At 36.1% G+C, this 20,702-nt stretch overlaps 2 protein-coding genes across 3 annotated transcripts; one reads left to right on the top strand and one right to left on the bottom strand.

The window, feature by feature from the left end:
• Window positions 1-1,457: 1,457 nt before the first annotated feature.
• LOC138901246 (uncharacterized) lies at window positions 1,458-3,714 on the top strand. The gene is made up of 4 exons (XM_070188994.1): window positions 1,458-1,684; window positions 2,841-2,881; window positions 2,963-3,585; window positions 3,670-3,714. The coding sequence occupies exons 1-4, from the start codon at window positions 1,458-1,460 to the stop codon at window positions 3,712-3,714; spliced, it is 936 nt and encodes a 311-aa protein (XP_070045095.1).
• Window positions 3,715-8,893: 5,179 nt separating this feature from the next.
• Window positions 8,894-19,962, bottom strand: LOC104102852 (uncharacterized). Of its 2 annotated transcripts, none has more exons than XM_009610691.4 (5): window positions 19,788-19,962; window positions 11,042-11,934; window positions 10,460-10,660; window positions 9,852-10,047; window positions 8,894-9,287 (listed from the first exon to the last, which is right to left on the bottom strand). In XM_009610691.4, the coding sequence occupies exons 2-5, from the start codon at window positions 11,918-11,920 to the stop codon at window positions 9,082-9,084; spliced, it is 1,482 nt and encodes a 493-aa protein (XP_009608986.1). In that variant the 5' UTR covers window positions 11,921-11,934; window positions 19,788-19,962; the 3' UTR covers window positions 8,894-9,081. The 2 variants fall into 2 exon arrangements, with proteins under 2 accessions (XP_009608986.1, XP_018628562.1); XM_018773046.3 differs by lacking the exon at window positions 19,788-19,962 and adding an exon at window positions 17,661-17,833.
• Window positions 19,963-20,702: the final 740 nt, after the last annotated feature.

Raw genomic sequence — 20,702 nt, 5'->3', positions numbered from 1 at the left:
GTCCTTAACATTTTCACTGCACACATTAAAGTTAAGGATAGTTTGTCCTTAATATTTACACTGCACACATCAAAGTTAAGGACAGCTTGTCCTTAAATTTTTACTGCACACATCAAAGTTAAGGACCATTTGTCCTTAACTTTTACAATGCACACATCAAAGTTAAGGACACCATGTCCTTAACTTTTTGACTTCACACATCAAAGTTAAGGACATAATGTCCTGTTTTTGCAACTTGTACTGATAAAGTTTAGGACATGATGTCCTTAACTTCATGACTACTGTGTAAACATTAAGGACATAGTGTCCTATTTTTGCAACTTGTACTAATAAAGTTTAGGACATGATGTCCTTAACTTCATGACTACTGTGTAAATATTAAGGACATAGTGTCTTGTATTTGCAACTTATATTGATAAAGTTAGGACATTATGTCCTTAACTTCATGACTGTTGTTCTAAATATTAAGGACATAGTGTCCTGCGTTTTGCAACTTGTATTGATAAAGTTTAGGACATCGTGTCCTTAACTTCACGATTGATGTATAAATATGTCCTGAATTTCCCATTTTTTTGACTTGCAGGATGGATACAATATGTATTATAGTTGCTTTTAATGGTAGATGGACTGCAGACTGTAAGTATCTTGATCATCAAACAAAGCTTGTTCTAGTACCAGAGGCAATTCGATTTGAAGATTTCATTAACCAGGTCTTTGAAGTTATTGAATTGGATAGACACAAGTTTGAAGCAATGATATGGTTTGATATCAATCTGGGGACAAGCAAGGGAATGCTTGTATCCAAAGATTTAGATCTTCACACATGTATAGAGTTACTAAAAAGTCATTCACTCTTCAAGGGCTATCGTTTCATTATTGATGTTTTGGAAAGAGTTTTTGGTTCTACAAGCACCTTTGAACATGTCAATACAGAAACTCAACAAGACAATCAAGACAAATGCCAACAAATAATGGAAATAGATGTGGTTGAAGCTCAACCAATAACTGAAGAGGTGCTTCAAACATTTGATTCTATTCAAGTGGAAGGACAAAGCATTATAGAGATTGACAACGAACAAGCTTTGGGTATTCAAGTCTTAGAGAGTGCACCGGTAATAGAAGAAGTTGCTGAAAAACCCTTTACTCAACTAACTAGACGAAGCTCAAAATCGAAACAAAAAGAATCCCCAACTACGATATTAAGAGAAAATGCTTCGTTGGATGAAATAAAAGTGGGATCAATATTTGACAAAAAGAAGAGTATAATTAACTGTTTTTCCAATATAGCAATTAAAGTACATTTTGAATTCAAGATTGTTAGATCAAGATCAACAAGATATTCGTTGAAATGCAATGATGATAGGTGTGGGTGGTGTGTACGTGCTTTCAGAATTAAAGATTCATAACTATTTAAAATAGTAAAGATTGAGAAAAATCATGACTACTCAGTTAACACTATGAAAGCTGATCAAAGGCATGCAACTTCAAAGTTTATTAGTGGTTACATTATCGACAATCTTCGAGACCCAAGGTTTGAAGTTACACCAGCCTTTGTCATGACAGAAATGCAAAAATTGCATGGACTAGACATTGGTTATCACAAAGCGTGGCATGCTATTCAACGTACTTCAGCTTTAATAAGAGGAACTCCTGAAGAGAATTATGAATTATTATCTTCATACTTGTATATGATGAAAAGTAAAAACCCGGGAACATAAACTAACATAAATATAGACGACAATAACAGGTAAACAATCAAAAGGAGTTTATTAGTCTGTTTTATAAACTTTAGGACATGGTGTCTTTAACTTGGATGTGTACAATAAAAATGTTAAGGACACGGTGTCCTTAACTTTGATGTGTGCAGTGAAAAAGCTAAGGACATGATGTCCTTAACTTTGATGTGTGCATTATAAAAGTTAAGGACATGGTGTCCTTAACTTTGATGTGTGCATTGAAAAAGTCAAGAAAATGGTGTCCTTAACTTGGATGTGTGCATTATAAAAGTTAAGGACATGGTGTCCTTAACTTTGATGTGTGCATTGTAAAAGTTAAGGACAAACTGTCCTTAACTTGGATGTGTGCATTGTAAAAGTTAAGGACATGGTGTCCTTAGCTTTGATGTGTGCATTGTAAAGGTTAAGGACAAGTTGTCCTTAACTTTGATGTATGCAGTGAAAATGTTAAGGACATGGTGTCCTTAACTTGGATGTGTGTAGTGAAAAACTTAAGGACATGGTGTCCTTAACATTGATGTGTGCATTGTAAAATTTGAGGACATGGTGTCCTTAACTTTGATGTATGCAGTGAAAAAGTTAAGGACATTCTGTCCTTAACTTTGATGTGTGCAGTGAAAATGTTAAGGACATGGTGTCCTTAACTTATATGTGTGCAGTGAAAATGTTAACGACATGGTGTCCTTAACTTTGATGTGTGCAGTAAAAATGTTAAGGACATGGTGTCCTTAACTTTGATATGTGCAGTGAAAATGATAAGGGCATGGTATCCTTAACTTTTATGTGTGCATTGTAAAAGTGAAGGACATGGTGTCCTTAACTTTGATGTGTGCATTCTAAAAGTTAAGGACAACTTTGATGTGTGCATTGAAAATGTTAAGGACATTGTGTCCTTAACTTTGATGTGTGCAGTGAAAATGTTAAGTACATGGTGTCCTTAACTTTGATGTGTGCATTGTAAAAGTTAAGAACAAGTTGTCCTTAACTTTGATGTGTGAAATGAAAATATTAAGGACAAGATGTCCATAACTTTGATGTGTGCAGTATAAATGTTAAGGATTTGGTGTCCTGTATTTTTAACCTTATGTTAAACTGTATTTTCAGGTTTCTTTATATGTTTTATGCATATGGATCATCAATAGCTGGTTGGAATTATTGTAGACCAGTGATTATTGTTGATGAAACTTTTTTGAAGTCAAAATAACGTGGTGTTTTAATGATTTCAGTTTCAAAGGATGCAAATAACCAAATATTCCCACTAGCCTTTGGAATTGCAGAATCTGAAAATAACAATTCCTATAAGTGGTACTTTAGTGAGCTTCGCAATGCAATTGGGAGCCGTGACAATTTAATTTTTTTATCAGACAAGCATCAATCTATTGCACATGGCATTGCAAAAGTATATCCTGAAAGCCACCATGGGATTTGTATCTATCATTTGGAGCAGAACCTAAAGCGAAGGAAAGTGAAAAGTGAGGTCATAAAACTTTTCCAAAGTACTGCAAGAGTATACAGGCACAAAGAATTTGATCTATACATGTCAGATATAGCAAAAGTTGATAAGAAGACTTTTGACTACTTGATGGAAGAACCACCGGAAAGGTGGGCACGCTCTTGTAGTCCACGACGAAGGTATGACATGCTCACAACAAACATAGTTGAGTCAATGAATTCTGTGCTATTAGAAGCAAGGGAGTTGCCTATATTAAGAATGATGGATTTCATCCAAGTGAAGCTACAATGTTGGTTTTATGAAATAAGAAATGAAGCAGAAGGAACTTTTTATTACGTTTCTTGTTGGGTAGAAGAGAAATTGAAGAAAAAGATAGATTTAGATTTTACTTTAAATGTAAGTATTATGTTATTACTTTAACTTATTATTTTAATAATAATTTAACATAATGTACTAACTTATAGTTTTTCAACTTTGAAGGTCTTCCTTGTTGATTCATGGCGTTCTAGAGTTGAGGAAGAATGAATTACTTTCTTGGTGGACTTAAACAAAAGAACATGTGATTATTTTCATTTCAATTTGATGAATTACCATGTATACATGCAATTGCAGCTATCTAGAAGAGAAACATCAAGAAGTCCAATTTCTGCTTGGACTGGTACTTAAAGAAATCTTGGCTGAAAATATATGAAAGACAAATACATCCTGTAGGACATACAGATTCTTGGATTGTACCAGAGAGTGTTAAGTCACAAATTATTAAACCTCCAGATTTCAAAGTCCCTCCAGGTATAAGGCAGAAGAAAAGGCATATTTCAGCTACCGAATCATCAAAAATAACATTCAAATGTGGTCGTTGCAGAAGAATTGGTCATAATAGAATATCTTGTATATATTCTCCGGCAGTCCATCCATTTTCAAGGAAGCATAGAGAATAATAGATATATCCACTTATGTTTATCTACTCTTTTAAGTTTTTGCTATAAATTGGATTCATTTAGATTGTGTTTATTTGAGCAAGTAAACATTAGCAGATGGTTATATAAAAGATGTCCTGAATTTTTTAAGTTTCTTTGCGCTTACGTGCTTTTTATTTCTTTTTCTTTTTCTGGGAGTTCAATTTACCTTTGTCGGACCAATTATTATTTATGGAATTTTATTCTTGCCGTAAGTAAACAAGAAAGTCCTTTTCTTTATATAATTTGACGCCTGCAGCTTGCTACATCTTTATTTTTAAAATCATATTGGTACAAGTAAAACGTAAGGACATAATATTTTAAAAGTCCTGAAAATTTCAAGTATGAATTTAATATTAAGGACATAAATTTCTAAAATGTCCTTTACTTCTGAAAATCTCAGATTATTGTCTAGATATCGAGAAGTTCAGGACATTTCAGAAAAATATGTCCTGAATATTATTTTCATCCTTCAACAAATCAGGACGTTTATGAACATTATGTCCTGAAGTTCTACAACAATCAATGTATCTTTTGCTATATCTCTACAGATTTAATAAAAGACTGGCAATTTAAAATGGACAAATCAGTAGTTATAAAACTTTACATCTGCAGCTTGCTAAACACAGCTTGCTACATTTTATTTTTAAAATGAGATTGGTACAAGTAGACTTGAGGATATAATTTTTTGAAACGTCCTGAACTTCTCCGATAATCTCTAAATCTGCCTCCATATCCTTTTTGAACTTCTCCGATAATCTCTAAATCAAAAACCATAAAAATAAAAAAGTCTCTTAAGCAAAAATATGCAAATAAAAAACTAATGGTATTCAAAGACAGAAAACCTATATTAACAATTTTCTTAAGCAAGACTTCTTCAAATTGTGTTGAAGGCATTGAACTTTGATCTTGAGACAATGGCACATGCACACTAGCGGGCTCCGCATCTACTTCAGAAGAAAGAAATGGTACCATCTCGAGCAACTGATACAACTATTATATAAGGAAAAAAAACGTAAGTATTCAGAACTAAAACACATAAACAAAATAATAGCTAGTAATCATATTAACTTACTTTTTCATTATGGAAGTACTTTTTACATAGGGTGTCATAATATGGAGATTTGATATCTGAATAACATAGCATCCGAGGGAACCCACATTCTCTGAAGTTCACAAATTATTTTTCCTGAAAAATTTGGAATACTTCCATAATCCAAACACAGAAGGTGAAAGGGAAGCCAAATATAGTATAACTGTCCTTCTCTTTATCTTTCTCTTTCTCATTCTCATTGGCTGAAGTATTTTGTTTGGGCTTCAAGCAACTCTTCAATGATTTTAGTAACTTTTCATAACAAAGAGAGCCCCAATTGAAAGAAGAGCAGAGTTCATCGTCATCTACGATTTTCATTACCCGCTCAGACACATTCCGATTCTTGCGCTTCCCCATCAACACAGATTCAACAAAATAAATTGTTGCCAACTTCACCAAATCATCATGGCTGCCTACAAATGATGCAATTGTACCATATAGGTGACTAGTAATAAAATGCCACAAATCGCCTAACTCGATTCTATCCTTTCCAGGGAAGTAGACTTTCGAAAGCCTATTCTCTCTTTCACGTAAAACTTTGAAGTCCACTGAAGAAGAACATTTCAACCCAGTAATTATCTGGAACGCTTCACGTGTAAACTTCACTTCATGATCAAAAACCTTGAATGTCATTGAATGCAAGTCATTGCTTACAATTTCTGAAAGCAACACACAATGAATAAGTCTACCACAAAACTTCACACCTTGTAATCGGAAAAAGTTTCCGAAAACACCATCCCTCAACTTCTTTCATTGCGTGTTCGACAAAATTTTTTTTATTGTTTCCTTATACTGAAAATCTCCTTTCCAATAGCTCATCGAATTATGCCAATCATTAAACTCGAAAACATGATCTCCTTCCATTAGCACACTACAAAGAAGGAAATAGAACGTAAACATTAGGACTATTTTTTTGAAATGTCCTTAATATTTAAACTATAAAACTAAAATCCAGGACCTAAGTAGATGCATCTTCAATAGAAGAACAGTAAACTAAAATTAGCTTACAAATTCTTAGGACTATTTTTCTGAAATGTCCTTAATATTAAAACTACAAAACTAAAATCCAGGACCTAAGTAGATGCATCTTTAATAGAAGAACAATAAACTAAAATTAGCTTACAAATTCTTAGGACTATTTTTCTGAAATGTCCTTAATATTTAAACTAAAAAACTAAAATCCAGAACCTAATTAGATGCATCTTTAATAGAAGCACAATTAACTGAAATTTGCTTACAAATTCTTAGGACTATTTTTCTAAAATGTCCTTAATATTTAAACTAAAAAACTAAAATTCAGGACCTAATTAGATGCATCTTTAATAGAAGCACAATTGATTAAAATTAGCTTACAAATTCATAGGACTATTTTTCTGAAATATCCTTAATATTTAAACTAAAAAACTAAAATTCAGGACCCAATTAGATGCATCTTTAATAGAAGTACAATTAACTAAAATTCCTAAACACAATTAGCTTACAAAATCTTAGGACTATTTTTCTGAAATGTCTTTACATAATCAGTATATTGATTGAACCACAAACACATTTCAATACCAAAAGGTTCTCAATAACTTTCTCACAAAAATCCACACCTTATTCCTCAGCGAATCAAGTTATAATCATTATTTTGGACATTTCACACATACTTGATGACAAACACAATATTAATCACGATTAGAGATATACAAAAAGAAAAATGCATAAAAGCAAAATCGAAAACATACTAGTACGTTGGTTTGTTGCAGAGAAGATGACAAAGGAGAAGAGATTAAGTTGGACAAAGTATACGCAGAAAATTATTGTGGGCTGGACAGGAACGATATTGAGGGAGCGAAATTTTGCTTTTTGGCTCTGAACTTCAATCGAGAGAAGAGAGTTGCATGCAGGAACGATATTGAGGGAGCAAAATTTTGGCTCTGAACTTAAATGAGAGAAGCGTATAAAGGAAGGGTTTGGGAATAAAAGAAATAGAAGAAAGGGTAAAAATATCTTTTCATATTAATTTTAATAGAGTAGTGGCTATTTTTGCTCAACATTAGAATTGGTGGATAAAAAATAAACACCACCTTATTTAGTGGCTACCACACGCCATTTTTACCCCTTATTCTTCTCCAAGATTGTTCTAATTAGCCAAAAGTACTCAAATGTTTTGATAATGATATTCTACTATTAGTTGACAATAGGTGTGCATAACTTTGAATGTCTGGCACGGTAACAAGGTCCAACAATGAATCTAACATGAAAAATGGAGCAATGGCTCTGTCAATGTCAAGTTCTTGCCACTATTTTGGCTTCGATGATTCACCCCTCACCAAAATTCTCTATTTAGCCAAATCTCCGATGGATGTGATTAGCAAATAGATGAAACCATCTGGTCTTTATAACTAATGATGCAAATACTAGACTGGAATTTCCGGTTTATACTACGTATTACAATTTACAACAATGCTAGTTATAAACTTACTCGATTTGCTACAACCTTATTCTCGGTCGCATTGGAAACTTTATCTTCCAGTTGAGTAGTTTACAAGGCATGTACTGCGTTCAATTGACCAACAAATCTCTATATAATCACAAATTCCGAAACATAAAAATAAGAATCTGTATATTTCGTTTTGCTTATCGATTGTTCGTGACTTGATACGAGCCGGATGAGCACGCTTAATGAGGATGATTTCCTAGTCAACATCATAGCATTGGAGTGCTTTAAAGGAATCAAGATCAAGAAGGCTATATTGACAATTTAGCTATTTAGGCTAGTCTTATAATATAGGTCTACTTAGCTTCTTTACTAGCCTAAGGGTATTTTAGTCATCTAGCCTAAATAGACCAAACCTTGAGAGGTTTAGGATATCTTTTATTTCTCTTTATTTACCATATTTTTAGACTATCTATATTAGGTTTATCATGTATGAGTTCATGTTCATATTCTTGGATTATCTTTTGTATTTGGATGTTAATTCATTGTTCTAGTTGATATATATCTTCGTAGGGGCTTTGGATTGCATTCTTTACTTAGCTTAATCCGTGTTTCGTATCTAACTAGTTCATAGTTAGGTTCTTGTCTTTCTCTATTTTAAACCCTAATCTTCTATCTTTTTGATTCCGTGTATTTTTGCATTATCCGTGTTTTCTATACGATTCCGTATCATGACTGCTTAACGATTTGTGAATCTTACTCTTAAATTTGCTGTTTTGCATTTGTGATTATTCTTCTAAGATAACGTGGGGCAATAGAATCAGCTTTTGGCAGTCTCTAATCTTACAATAGTTTTTCAATCAAGCAGATATAAGTCAATCATGCAAATTTGGCCAATACGGCAAGTGCTGGATTGTTTCACTTGTCTCTGGACCAATCTAACCATTATCTCATTAGAGGAAAAAGTGCAATAAGAATCTTAAACATGTACTCCCTCAATTATTATCACCTTTTTTCATCAACAGAAATGAAAAAGTTCATGAGACGGCAATACACTATTCCTAAGCTGTCTACCTACAATTTCAACAGCTTGATGTTCATGCTATTGAAAGAACTGCTGCATTTTCATGTTATGTTCTTTTTTCCAAAATAGAAGTCATCTACAGCAATAATAACCAATTTTAGCACTTACCAGATCCGTCATACCCTAGTAGTATATCTGACAAATATCCATAGCATGAAAATTAACTCCAAATTATCAGAATCATAACAGTATATATGTACAAGTATATTGTTTATGTACAAGGGAGAGAAGCTATTATCCTGGTTCAAAAGGACATTCCTCTACCCTATTAAACCAAATACTTCACATTTCTTCTAGTATGCACAAGGGACTGCAAGAGCCAACACATCTCACCATTTTAATCATGGACTCCTTTCAAGCGTAGTGGAAAGCTTTCATATAGGTCTCTGAGTGCAGCATACAAGGGTTCTCCAGCTTTGGGTCTCTCCACTGTCCCAAGAAGGATGTCAGCTGTAGTAAGGTAAGGATCCCCATAGAATCGGAGATTTGTATCCATCCGTGTCGTGACGATGTTCCCCTCAAGCGAGACTCCCACAAATGCACCTGAAGCACACAAGTCAAACCCAACGAGAATTAAGCGATCACAGTTTTGCTGATAACCCCCACTGGTGCAGGAGATGGCCACCAAAGAGAGGAAACGGTAATAATGTGCCTGGCCGCTCCGTTTTCTAAAGAGTCATCAGCAGCATACTTTGGACTCGTTTTGGATTAATTCATTTGAATCTCGATATAACTATGCATACAAAAAAGTGCAATTTGCATGAATAAGAGGTCTTTTACTGTGTGACAATGGATTTTATCTTTTCCTAAGAGTTTTCACATAGGCACTGGCTTGTGAGGTCGCCCTTACTATTTTGACAAACTTCTGAAACAAAATTCCAGACACAGTTAAAACAAAAATCGAGACTCGTGTCCCTCCTCATATTTCCGAATTTTAACATATGCATGACCAAAGATGATTAATAGCTCCAATGTCTGCACAAGATTGTATCAAGTAATTCTTGTATGACCTAAGGCATGGCACAAGGCCAACCTTGAATATTGGAAATTCAAAACAAACTTTCATGATATGTTACGGAAAATCTAGGCCCAAAAGAAGCTACTTACCTTTACTACAACTGTAAGTATAGCATATGCCAGAACCTCTCTCTCCAGCTCGAAGATCTGCCTCCACAGCTCTCCCAACTGGACCAGCTGCAGCACTGCAACCAGCACCAAGAGAAAAATGCATACGGCTGCAAAATGTCTTCACAGCCTTAGAGTCATGTAGCACAATAATGAAGTCCGTCAACTCGCCTCCAATCTACACAAAGACAAATATCAATCTTTTGGACAAAGGATGATGAAAAAAGTAGCAAAAAACAAATGCAATAAATATGTGCTCTACTATTTAGTTAATAGGAGAATAAGCCATTCATTTTAGTAGAGAGAAATGGATCAAATTCTTAATTCAGGAAAAACCAAAAAGTATTTGTCAATTAGGGTAAAGAAAAATGCCGATTACATGCCCATGGATCTTTTTGTTCCCCTTTGACATAAAATACTTATAATTCAGACCCAACCTTTGGCAGAAAACAGAAAATGAATCTGATTAAAGACAGCATAGTCAATCACTCAACTCATCTGAATTCCTAAAGTTTAGTATTCTACATAATCTAAACTGACTGCATTCTCAAACCTGAAAAAGACTCACTAGCAAAGACCGTTAAGTATACCTGCGCACCCCATCCCAAACCGGCTGATATTATAGCAGATGGTGCAGACCATGAACCATCAGATCTTCGTGCAACCACCAGGCCAGTACCAAGTTTATAAGTAAGAAGCACCCCAGCTTTAGCAACCGTTAATATTGCCAGACCTTTAGCTCCTTTGAGAACTGCACCAGGTATGGACCTCTCAGGATTCAACCGAGCAACCTGTGCATTACAAGATTTAATCAGCATCACAAGGCAGAAGTTGCACGGTAGGGACAGCAAGTCAAGCACAAACGAATCTGAAGATTCTGATAGGATCTTCTACTATCAGAATCTTCTGGAACTGATTCCATTCTTGTTTACACCGTACAGGAAGAGAGGGACGACGGAATGTCATACGAGCCCTGTGTGTGTGTGTGTGTGTGAGAGAGAGAGAGAGAGAGAGAGAGAGAGAGAGAGAGAGAGAGAGAGAGAGAGAGAGAGTATCCAAAGAAAAGAAAAAAAGTTGTCAATATTCATCTCAATAGTAACAAAAGACACAGTGGTGATCTGAGGTTAGAGCAACCAGAATTAGGAAAAGAAAAAGTAGTAAATATAATAGACCTGTGCATAAGTCCTCAATGTGTTTGATGACTTGTATATCTCATATTCCATAGATAAACCCACTGGAAGGTTCAACCAACCTCTCGTACAAGTCCAGTCCATAACATCATGCTTTGCGGCCTGCACAGCGTTGCTGATGGTGTTGATGAGAACGCCTTGCACTGGATCAAGCCTATCATAGCAGGAATCACACACTCTCTGGGGGTTCTTCTCCCGAAACATCATGGGCAACAGGCACCTCCCTTTTGTACATGTCCTACAAAAAACCCCTCCGCAAAACCGACAATGATGTCTTCCACGAGTAAAGGCCGTGAAAGGCGCAGTGCACTGCATGCAAACAGTTGTAGAACTGTCTGGGAGCCACTCTGGAGGCTCAGCTTCCAACACATCCTTGTAAGCACTATAGTTAAACGCACTTGGTTCAACTAGTGGGGGAGCACTTGGTATGTAAACTGATGAGTGCAAGAAAGTATCTCCATTCTTACTAGATCCAAGAAATGAAACATCAGAACTAGGCAACTGAGGAACTGCATCTGAAACATGACCTTTATTCTGCCCAGTTACAATAGCAACTAGCCCACTCAAGACATTTTTTAAATTGACCTCAGGAGGACGATTTTGTGGCACGAAGTTATATGGGTCATTACCAGAATCATATCCCCTATCTAATACATCATCAGATTCGATCGAAGGGTACCCACAGAGATAATTTTGCCCAGCAGACTGGGAAGCTTCTGGGAATCTCCCGAATGAATCTTCATCAACTTCGTCTTCAACAAACTGAAATTTCACATTGTCCTTTTCCAAATTAGCAAGTGAAGAATACACAACTTTGCCTTCTGATTTCACCATGCTTCCAGCATAAGCAGTACAGCACATCAACAATAGATAGGCTGCAAATAGGCAACATGACACCAGTCAAAAGAAAATTTAACAAGAAAATTCAGAAGGAACCGTCAAAATTTCAACTCTGTTATCTAACGAGATACTCATAATAGCCATGAACCAATTTAAAGAACCCCATCGCCCTAAAATGCTTCCTGATTTAAATTGAAGGTTCTAAAACATTTTAAATACCGTAAAAAGTTTATGAGACGCACTTTAACTATTCACATCTTTATCCTCTTTTCCATTCATTTAAAATGTCACAGAAAATATATACCCGGGTATGTTTCTACACATTCTGTTAATAATTGTGGCAGGCCAAAAGTCCACAAGCAAATAGGGAGGAGAGTAATCCAATTAACAATCAAATCAACTAAACCTCAATCCCCAAACTAGTTGGAGCTGGCCCCAATTTCAGTACTATAATTGAACTTATTCACCCAAAAGCAAATTACTTCCAGCCAGAAATGAGAATTAAAGCATTATTGAGAATAGTAAAAATGAAGAATCAAGTCCCATAACCGAAAAATGCATCCAAGGGTGTCGCTAAACTGATAAAGTGGGAGGATCGCCATGAAGCTTCGGGTTTAAATCCCAATGAAGCCAAAAAGCAATAGGTGATTTTTTTTTTTTGAGTAGGTTACATATTGTATATTAATATAAAGACTACACAAAAAATGTGGAGTCACCCATAATTACATAGGAGAGGAAAAAAAGACTCCTAATCCTTGGTCTTCTCACAAGGAATCTAAAACATCAAAAAGGCTCATGTTCTTCTAAAAGTTTTCCTTTACACCAAAAGTAGAACAACAATAGACACTTCATTTTTATCTCCTGTACATGATTATACTTGTCTTCAAAACATCTCTTGTTTCTCTTTTTCCAAATTGTCCACTAGATGCAAGCAGGGACAATCCCCCATCTCTGCTTCTGATAGGACAAATTACATCTCTATTCCAACATGCAAGAACTTCAGGAATTCTTCTTGGCAGTCCACATAATACCCCTTAAGTTGATAAAAATTCTCCATAGTTGAGCACTAATTGTCTTTGCCTCCTCTCCACACAACTAGCATTTAGAGCATAATTGATATCCTCTCTTGACTAGGTTGTCCTGTGTCAACACTGCCTCCTTTGCCAACAACCAAGTAAAGCAAGCAACTTTATAAGGAATTTTAACTTTCCAAATCAGTTTCCATGGCCAACAACCAACTTGGTTCATGGAAAGGCTGAATTCATTATAAGCTGATCTAACAGAGAACTTCCCAATTTTATTTCCTTGCCAATTCAAACAGTCTTCAGAGTTTGAAATTCCTTTAAACTGTTCTAAAACATTGTAGAACTCTGTTAGTCTACCAATCTCCCAGTCATTTAACAATCTTCTGTAAGTAAGATTCCACACTTGCATATTCCATACCTCTCCTATTGTTGCTTCTTGTTGTTGATTGAGGATGTAGATGTCAGGAAACATTTGACTCAAAGATCCTTGCCCAGTTATCCTTCCAAAAGGATATCTTTATGCCATTTCCTACACTGAAACTTGTTTTGTTCATGAATTTAGGCCATAGATTCCTGATGGATTTCCATAGACTAACCCCATGAAGCCCATTCACTGATTTGGTTGTCCATTTGCCATTCATACCATACTTCTCACTAATCACCTTTTTCCATAAGGATTGTTCTTCGGCAAATCTCCATAACCACTTCATCATCAAGCTTTGATTCTGAGTTCTCAAGTTCTTTATTCCCAACCCCCATCTTTTTTGTTAATAGTAAGAGAGTTCTATTTGACTAAATGTATTTTCTTCTTAACACAGTTCCCTTCCCACAAGAAGTTCCTTCTTAAAGCATCTATCCTCTCAGGAATTGGAAACAGGACATCATGTAAGTAGGCATAGCATCTAATACAAAGTTTTAATCAGAGTTAATCTACCCCCATTGATAGGTACTGACTCTTCCAGTTAGTCAACTTCTTTTTACATTTCTCTATCAACACCATTTCATATCCCTTTTGATTTGTTTTTTACCCCCAATGGCATTCCCTGATAGACTGACGGCAGCTCCCCTATTTTACCTCCAAGAATTCTAGACAAGTATTGCATCTCACTTACATTATTAACTAGATACATAAAACTTGATGTAGCTTCAAACAAGACAAAAACTGCCCTTAACACTTTCAGTTGCTCACTGTCAGCCTCACAAAATACAATAGTGTCATCGGGATATTGTAGATGGGATATCTCCAAATTGCTGTCTGCCCTAGCATTTACCTTAAAACCCCTTACCCAATTGTTTAATTGGGCAGTTTTCAACACACCATTCAATCCTTCCATAGTATTGATGAAAAGGAGATAAAGGGTCTCTCTGCCTCAAACCCCTCTGAGAAGGGAAGGAACCAGCTGGTGAACTATTAACCATAATTGAAAACTTTACTGTACTGATGCAAATTTTATCCTTATCCTCAAAGCTCATTTTAGTCCGAGTTTCCAACAAAAAGTTCCAATTTAAGTGATTGTATGCCTTCTCTATGTCCAGTTTGCATGATATTCCAGGCTCTTTGCTTTTCAATCTTGCATCTACACATTCATTGGCAATTAAAATGGCATCCATTATCTGTCTGGCCCTAATGAAAGCCATCTGTTTGAGCATCCACCAGCTTGTTTACCACTTTTTTGAGTCTTTCAGTCATTAATTTAGATATGATCTTGTAAACACTGCCTATTAAACTTATAGGCCTAAAATCTTTCAACTTTTTAGCCCCATCTTCTTGGGAATTAATGCCACAAAGGTGGCATTAAAGCTCTTTTCAAACACACACTGCTCATGGAAATTGTGGATTGCAGTTACTACTTCCTCTCAGCATTGAAAGAAGAAAGCCATAGAAAATCCCTCAGGACCTGGTGTCCCCTGCACAAGCCTTTACACTTTCCCAAATCTCCTGAGTTTCAAAAGGACTTTGCAAATTAAGTTTTCCTCTGGAGAAATCCTAGGACAATTTATGATATTGCCATGTGGCCTCCATATTTCTGGTTCAGAATATAGCTTTTGGTAGAATGTTACAATCTCCTCTTTTATGTCTGTCGGATTCTCCATAGTTTCCCCTTCTACAATCAATTTGTCAATGTTATTGTACCTCCTATGAGCATTTGCAGTTCTGTGGAAATATTTAGTGTTTTTATCCCCTTGTTTCAACCAAAGATCCCTAGATCTTTGCCTCCAAGCCACCTCCTCATTTCTAGCAATCTCTTCAAATTCTAGAGCTAAAGCAGACTTAACATGTATTTCTTCCTCAGTGAGACATCTTTGATCATGTATTTCCTCTAGTTCAGCTAGTTGGTTGAGGATTAAGTTTCTGCATCTCCGGATTTCCTTGTAGTGTTTTACTCCATTCCTTTAATTTTGCCTTCAGGGCTTTAAGTTTAAAGGCCAGAATAAAATCAGGTCTTCCTTCACAATTAAAAGAGTTCCACCCGTGTTTAATCCTTGATTGGAAGCCCTCAATTTGAAGCCACCAGTTCTTAAACTTGAAATAGGATTTGACTGAATCCCAATTGTCACATTGAAGCATCACATGGGAGTGGTCAGATGTCACTCTATGATGGATTGATTGCTTAATGTTTCTGAAGCTCTCATTCCAATCCATAGAGATCAAGAACCTGTCCAACCTAACTGATATCACATGCATGTCGCCTTTTCTCCAAGTGTAGTTACCTCCTGCCACTTGAAAATCCACCAACTCCATGTCTTCAATAAACTCTGAAAATCCATTCATTGCTCTAGAGATTCTATTGCAGTGCTTCTCTGATGGAAACCTCACTGTGTGGAAATCCCCACATACCACCCATGACCCCTCAAAGAGTACCCTAGCTCCTGCTAATTCCCACCAGACTTTATGCATTTCCTTCATATGATTTGGTGCATATACACTGGATAGGTACCAGGTGAATCCCTGACATTTACCAAAAAATTTACAGGTTATTGTATAAGAACCTAAGCTACTAATCTCCCCTTCCCACATTCTACCATCCCACATAACTAATATGCCCCCTCCAATCCCACTAGCTTCCAATTGTGCAAATTTTCCCCATCTATTATTCCACAGTTCTTTCACAATCTCCCCAATGTCTCCTTCGATTTTGGATCCTTGAAAACAATATACATCTGCTTTCCACTTGTGAATTAAACTCTTGATCAACATTCTTTTTCTATGTCGATTCAACCCCCTAACATTCCATGAGAGAAATGTTTACCTTCATTGGTCCCTGGATAACCATACAACCCCCCTACTTCAAGTACCATTGCTTCTGAAGTCGCTTCCTATTTCCAACCCCTTTAGTTTTTAATCCCTTTTCGCCGAGGAGTTTCTGACATTTGCATATCTGGAAACCCTTTGTTCTCTTGTCTTTTGTTGTCAATTTTCATGAAAAACTTCAAAGCTTCTCTCTCGCATCCCTGAAAATGTATCCCAAACTCCTTGCCGAGTCTGATTATGTTCTGGTGTACCCAAATTGAGGCCTCAAATTTTGGGTTCTTCTCTTCCTCTAAACTCTGTAAATTTAGAGGAGTAGCTTCTTCAATTACCAAACCCACAAATTTTTCCACCTCTGAAGTTTGCATGTGTTTGTTGCTGAAACCCTAATTTTCTCTCTCCTGACTTCCTGTTTCTTTGAAGATTGTCATAGCATCTTCCTCTTCGATCATATGTTGTTGGACATCTACCCCTTCTTCAATTTCTCTTTGATTCTCTTTCGTAGAAATCAGCTCTTCATAACTCGTTAACTGAGTTCCAAACAGAGGTGTATAATTATTGGCCATAATCTCTTCTTGATGTGGGTCAGGCCTGGGCTCTATGTTAGCAGCCCTCTGGGCATTAATATCTGAAATACTTTGGGCCAAAAAATTTGGCCCAAAGATTTTATTTTAAAAACTTGACCCTCATTAGAAATAGGAACTGATAGCCCTATCTCACGTGAGACCCTACATGAAGACCCTAAATTATAGCTACTCAGTGCCTCCGCCACTTTTGAAGAATCCACGTGCCCTGTCAGATCTAACTTTTCTTAAGCCCCCCCTCCCCCGAATGAGATTTCTTCGATTACTCACTGGTCCGTGCGCCTGCAACAGCTCCCGTACTGGTTCTTACTGGAGCTTCGCACCAGATCTGAATTTCCGAGATGATTCCTTCGAACTCCACCTTTACTACTTTCGGAACTGCATCGCCATCTCCTTTAACCTTCAACCTCGCCCATTTCAAGTGGTTTCTCAGTTTCGTTTCCTCTTCAGTTTGAATCCAGCCACCCCAGTAGTCTCCAACTTCCTTGAAAACTTTTTGGGACCATAGTTGAAGAGGAAGCCCTACCAATCCGATCCAGACATGATTCACCTTTTCTTTTCTTGGGACAGAACCCACTACTGGCGACCACCATTGGAGGTTGGGTTTGTGTTTTTTCCAGAACCAGACACCTCTCATAATTTCCTTAGAATGAAATTCAAAGAGAAAGCGATTGCGACCCATCTCGTATATGTTAGTTCCATGTGCCCGTTTCCAAGAGCTGCTGGCCCATCGACGAATTTCCGACAGGGTTGGGATATCAAAAATATCTTCTAAGAGGCTCCCCACCATACTTCACTCAAGAAGATCATTTTGAATTGAGTTGTTTCCTCCCTCGATGTGTATAATGCCTCTTATTGCCTGAATTGTAGCTTCTTGAATGTCTCTAGATGACCATTTATACCTTTTGATAGTGTCGGAATAGAGAAGGCCTTCCTCGGTACGTTTGGGAACATTTGTAACTAACAAATGATCTTTGCAATTAATGAACCTCTCAATCTTTAGTGCAATATCCAGCCACCCCGTATTGAATGCCACTTCAGGAATGATTATAACTGATCTCCTACTTCCTTGAATGCTAATGATTGTTACCTAACAGCCATATCTGTTGAAGTTTTTGGCACAGAAAACTTCTGATGAGTGATCATGAAGTTTCCATCTCTTCACATAATTCCTCTTAACTTTTGAAGCTTCCTTCAAAGTCTCTCATATCCACCCCATCGTCCTCCGGCTAAAGGTTGTTCTTATAAGGTTCTGATCACGTTCCGACCACGTTCCGTCCATTTGTACCACTCCTCACCTCTATTGGCGCTTTTGATGATATCATAGGACTCGAATCCCACTGCAAAGTAAATTGTGTTATCGCCCATGTCTACTAAAAAGAATTTAATATCAAGAATGTTAGTGAGCCTGATTAGAAACCAACTATGCTGCCGGAATAACCCCCTGAAAAAGTAGTTAGAATGAAAAGAAAGACTAGGAAAAGTTAGTCCGGGAAAAGTGCCTGGGAGCATTCTTACATGCCCCAAGCTTTCTTTTTACTAGTTTAAAAAAAAAGTAATAGGTGATTTATGCCTATCTATTCAAACATGAGTTGACAGAGTTACCTACTCGATACCTCGATACCTGGTGGGAGATAACATGTACCCTATAGAATAGTAAGGTGGGCACAGGTGGGTCTGGACACCACCATCAAGAAAAAAAAAACCATAACCAAAAATGCCAGAAAAATATGCAACATTACACAATCAAATCTATAAAAAGAAAACCCAAATAGCATACCCCAAAGAAAAAGAGATTTGCACAAAAGTATAACACAACACACTATATTGTACGCCATGTTTTTAAGTTCACAACCGCATAGCCCATTATTTTTTTTGAAACAGTGTTTGCACCAGGTATACACTTTATCCACTCATTATAATATTGCATAATGTCGTATAATGTTGTATACAAAATCTAGCTTTTGTATCCTAAGAACTTCTAACTCACAAAAAGTATCACCAAATAGCTTCAAATTTGAACCACAACTTCAAAATGACATCCCAGCGCACCCCAAACTTCAATTTGTCAAAAACTTCAACAAATCACAAAACCCATTTATGAGTTTTTCAAGATTTTAAAAATCCCAACCATGACATTTTTAATTTTTCACTTTTAGTTCTCGGTACAATATTTAAATTTGTGATGATAAACATGAATATCACCTCAAACAGTTTCTAACTAAGAACTTCTTAATATAATTACAATGTTAATAGGTGAAAAGAGGTTTCAAATTATCTACAAAATAAGCTAAATTAGGTACGAAAAAAAGAATATAGGCTATAATTGGTTGGGGAAGTATACTTCGCCGTAATTGTTAAAAAAAATACTACGCCGCAATTGTTAAAAAAATACTAATTTGGAGAAACAGAATCCTGAGTTTTTCAGCTAATTGCTGATAAGTATAAAGCAGGAGCTTACTAGCTAGCTACTAGACAACTTCAAACAATAAGGAGGGAGCAGGGAAGTAGTCCTATTAACAATCAAATCAACTAAAGCCTCAAGCCCAAGCTAGTTGTTGCCTGCCCCGACTCCAGTACTATAAATGAACTAATTCACCCAAAAGCGAATTCCTTCCAGCCAGAAATGAGAACTTAAGCATTATTGAGAATATTAAAAAAGAAAAATCAATCCGAGAACCAAAAATACCACAAAAGTAAGCACTTACAGCAGAACATACACAATTAAAGCAATAAATAAAATCACAAACAGCAAACAGCAAAATAAACAATAATTTGGAGAAACAAAATCTAGGGTTTTCAGCTAATAGCTGATGTGTATAAGCTAGCGTTCACTAGCTAGCTACGACAACACTTCAACCTACAAAATAACATTTTAATATCAACTTTCTCTATATCTAGGGTTATCTTGTATACCAAAAAATTCATACACACAGAGACATAGACAAAACTGAATATTGAAGAGAGAAATTAATCAATTATACTGGAATTCGATCGGAAGAAATTTGAAAAAAAAGGAGTAAAATTACCGGATCTTGTCTGTGGTCGGTGAATTTGTATAAGGGTTGAGTTTGTGGGAGGAAGGAAGAAGGCGATAAGAGAGGGTTTGTGGTTTCGTGAGTTCCCTGTTTGCTTGGGAAACCGGACAGACGCTTCGGAGATTTCACCCTTGTTTGGATTGGGGCTATTTTAAAAAATATTTCTGTATTTATACGTTCGTGTTGAAATATTTATAGTTTCGTGACGTACATTGCGCCAACACAAAACGATCTATCTATACTAATATTATTATCTATCTATATCTATATCTATCTATATATTTCACGTTAAATGTTGAACGACTAAAATATACTTGAAATATTAATCGACTTTTATATCCTTAAATATTTTATTAAAAAAATAATTCCATATTGGCTAAAATAGTAATCTAATAATAATTTGCCTAATATTTAGGAATTCGATACCAACTAATAATAAAATTCTTTTAAATAACTGAATGTAATGTTCTAATACTATACTAATTCTACCTGGAAAATTACACAGAACAATAGTAGAATCTCACATTCAAAACTAGGGGTGTTCGTCGGTCGGTACGGTACAATATTTAGACATTTCGGTTCGGTATCTTCGGTATTCGGTTTCGTAAAATGCTATACCAATACCGTACCTAACTAAATTCGGTATGGTTCGATTTTTCTCCTTTCGGATTCGGTTTATTCGGTTTTTAATGCTAACTAGTGCATAGAGTCATAGGCGGTAATATTCTTAATTAAAGTTGCTTACCCTTAAAATCGGATAACCATTAAATTTGTAAGTGATTTTAAGGATATGTGATTTCACCTAGCACAAATTGACAAATGTGATAATTAATGCTAGAAATTGACTGTAAAATAAAGCAAACCGGTATAGAAATACAATTTGGCCCTCGAGCTAGATCGCCCTCG

The sequence above is a fragment of the Nicotiana tomentosiformis genome, chromosome 11 (assembly GCF_000390325.3).
Source record: "Nicotiana tomentosiformis chromosome 11, ASM39032v3, whole genome shotgun sequence".
Taxonomy (NCBI): Eukaryota; Viridiplantae; Streptophyta; class Magnoliopsida; order Solanales; family Solanaceae; genus Nicotiana; species Nicotiana tomentosiformis.
This window is presented reverse-complemented; position numbering and strand designations above follow the sequence as displayed.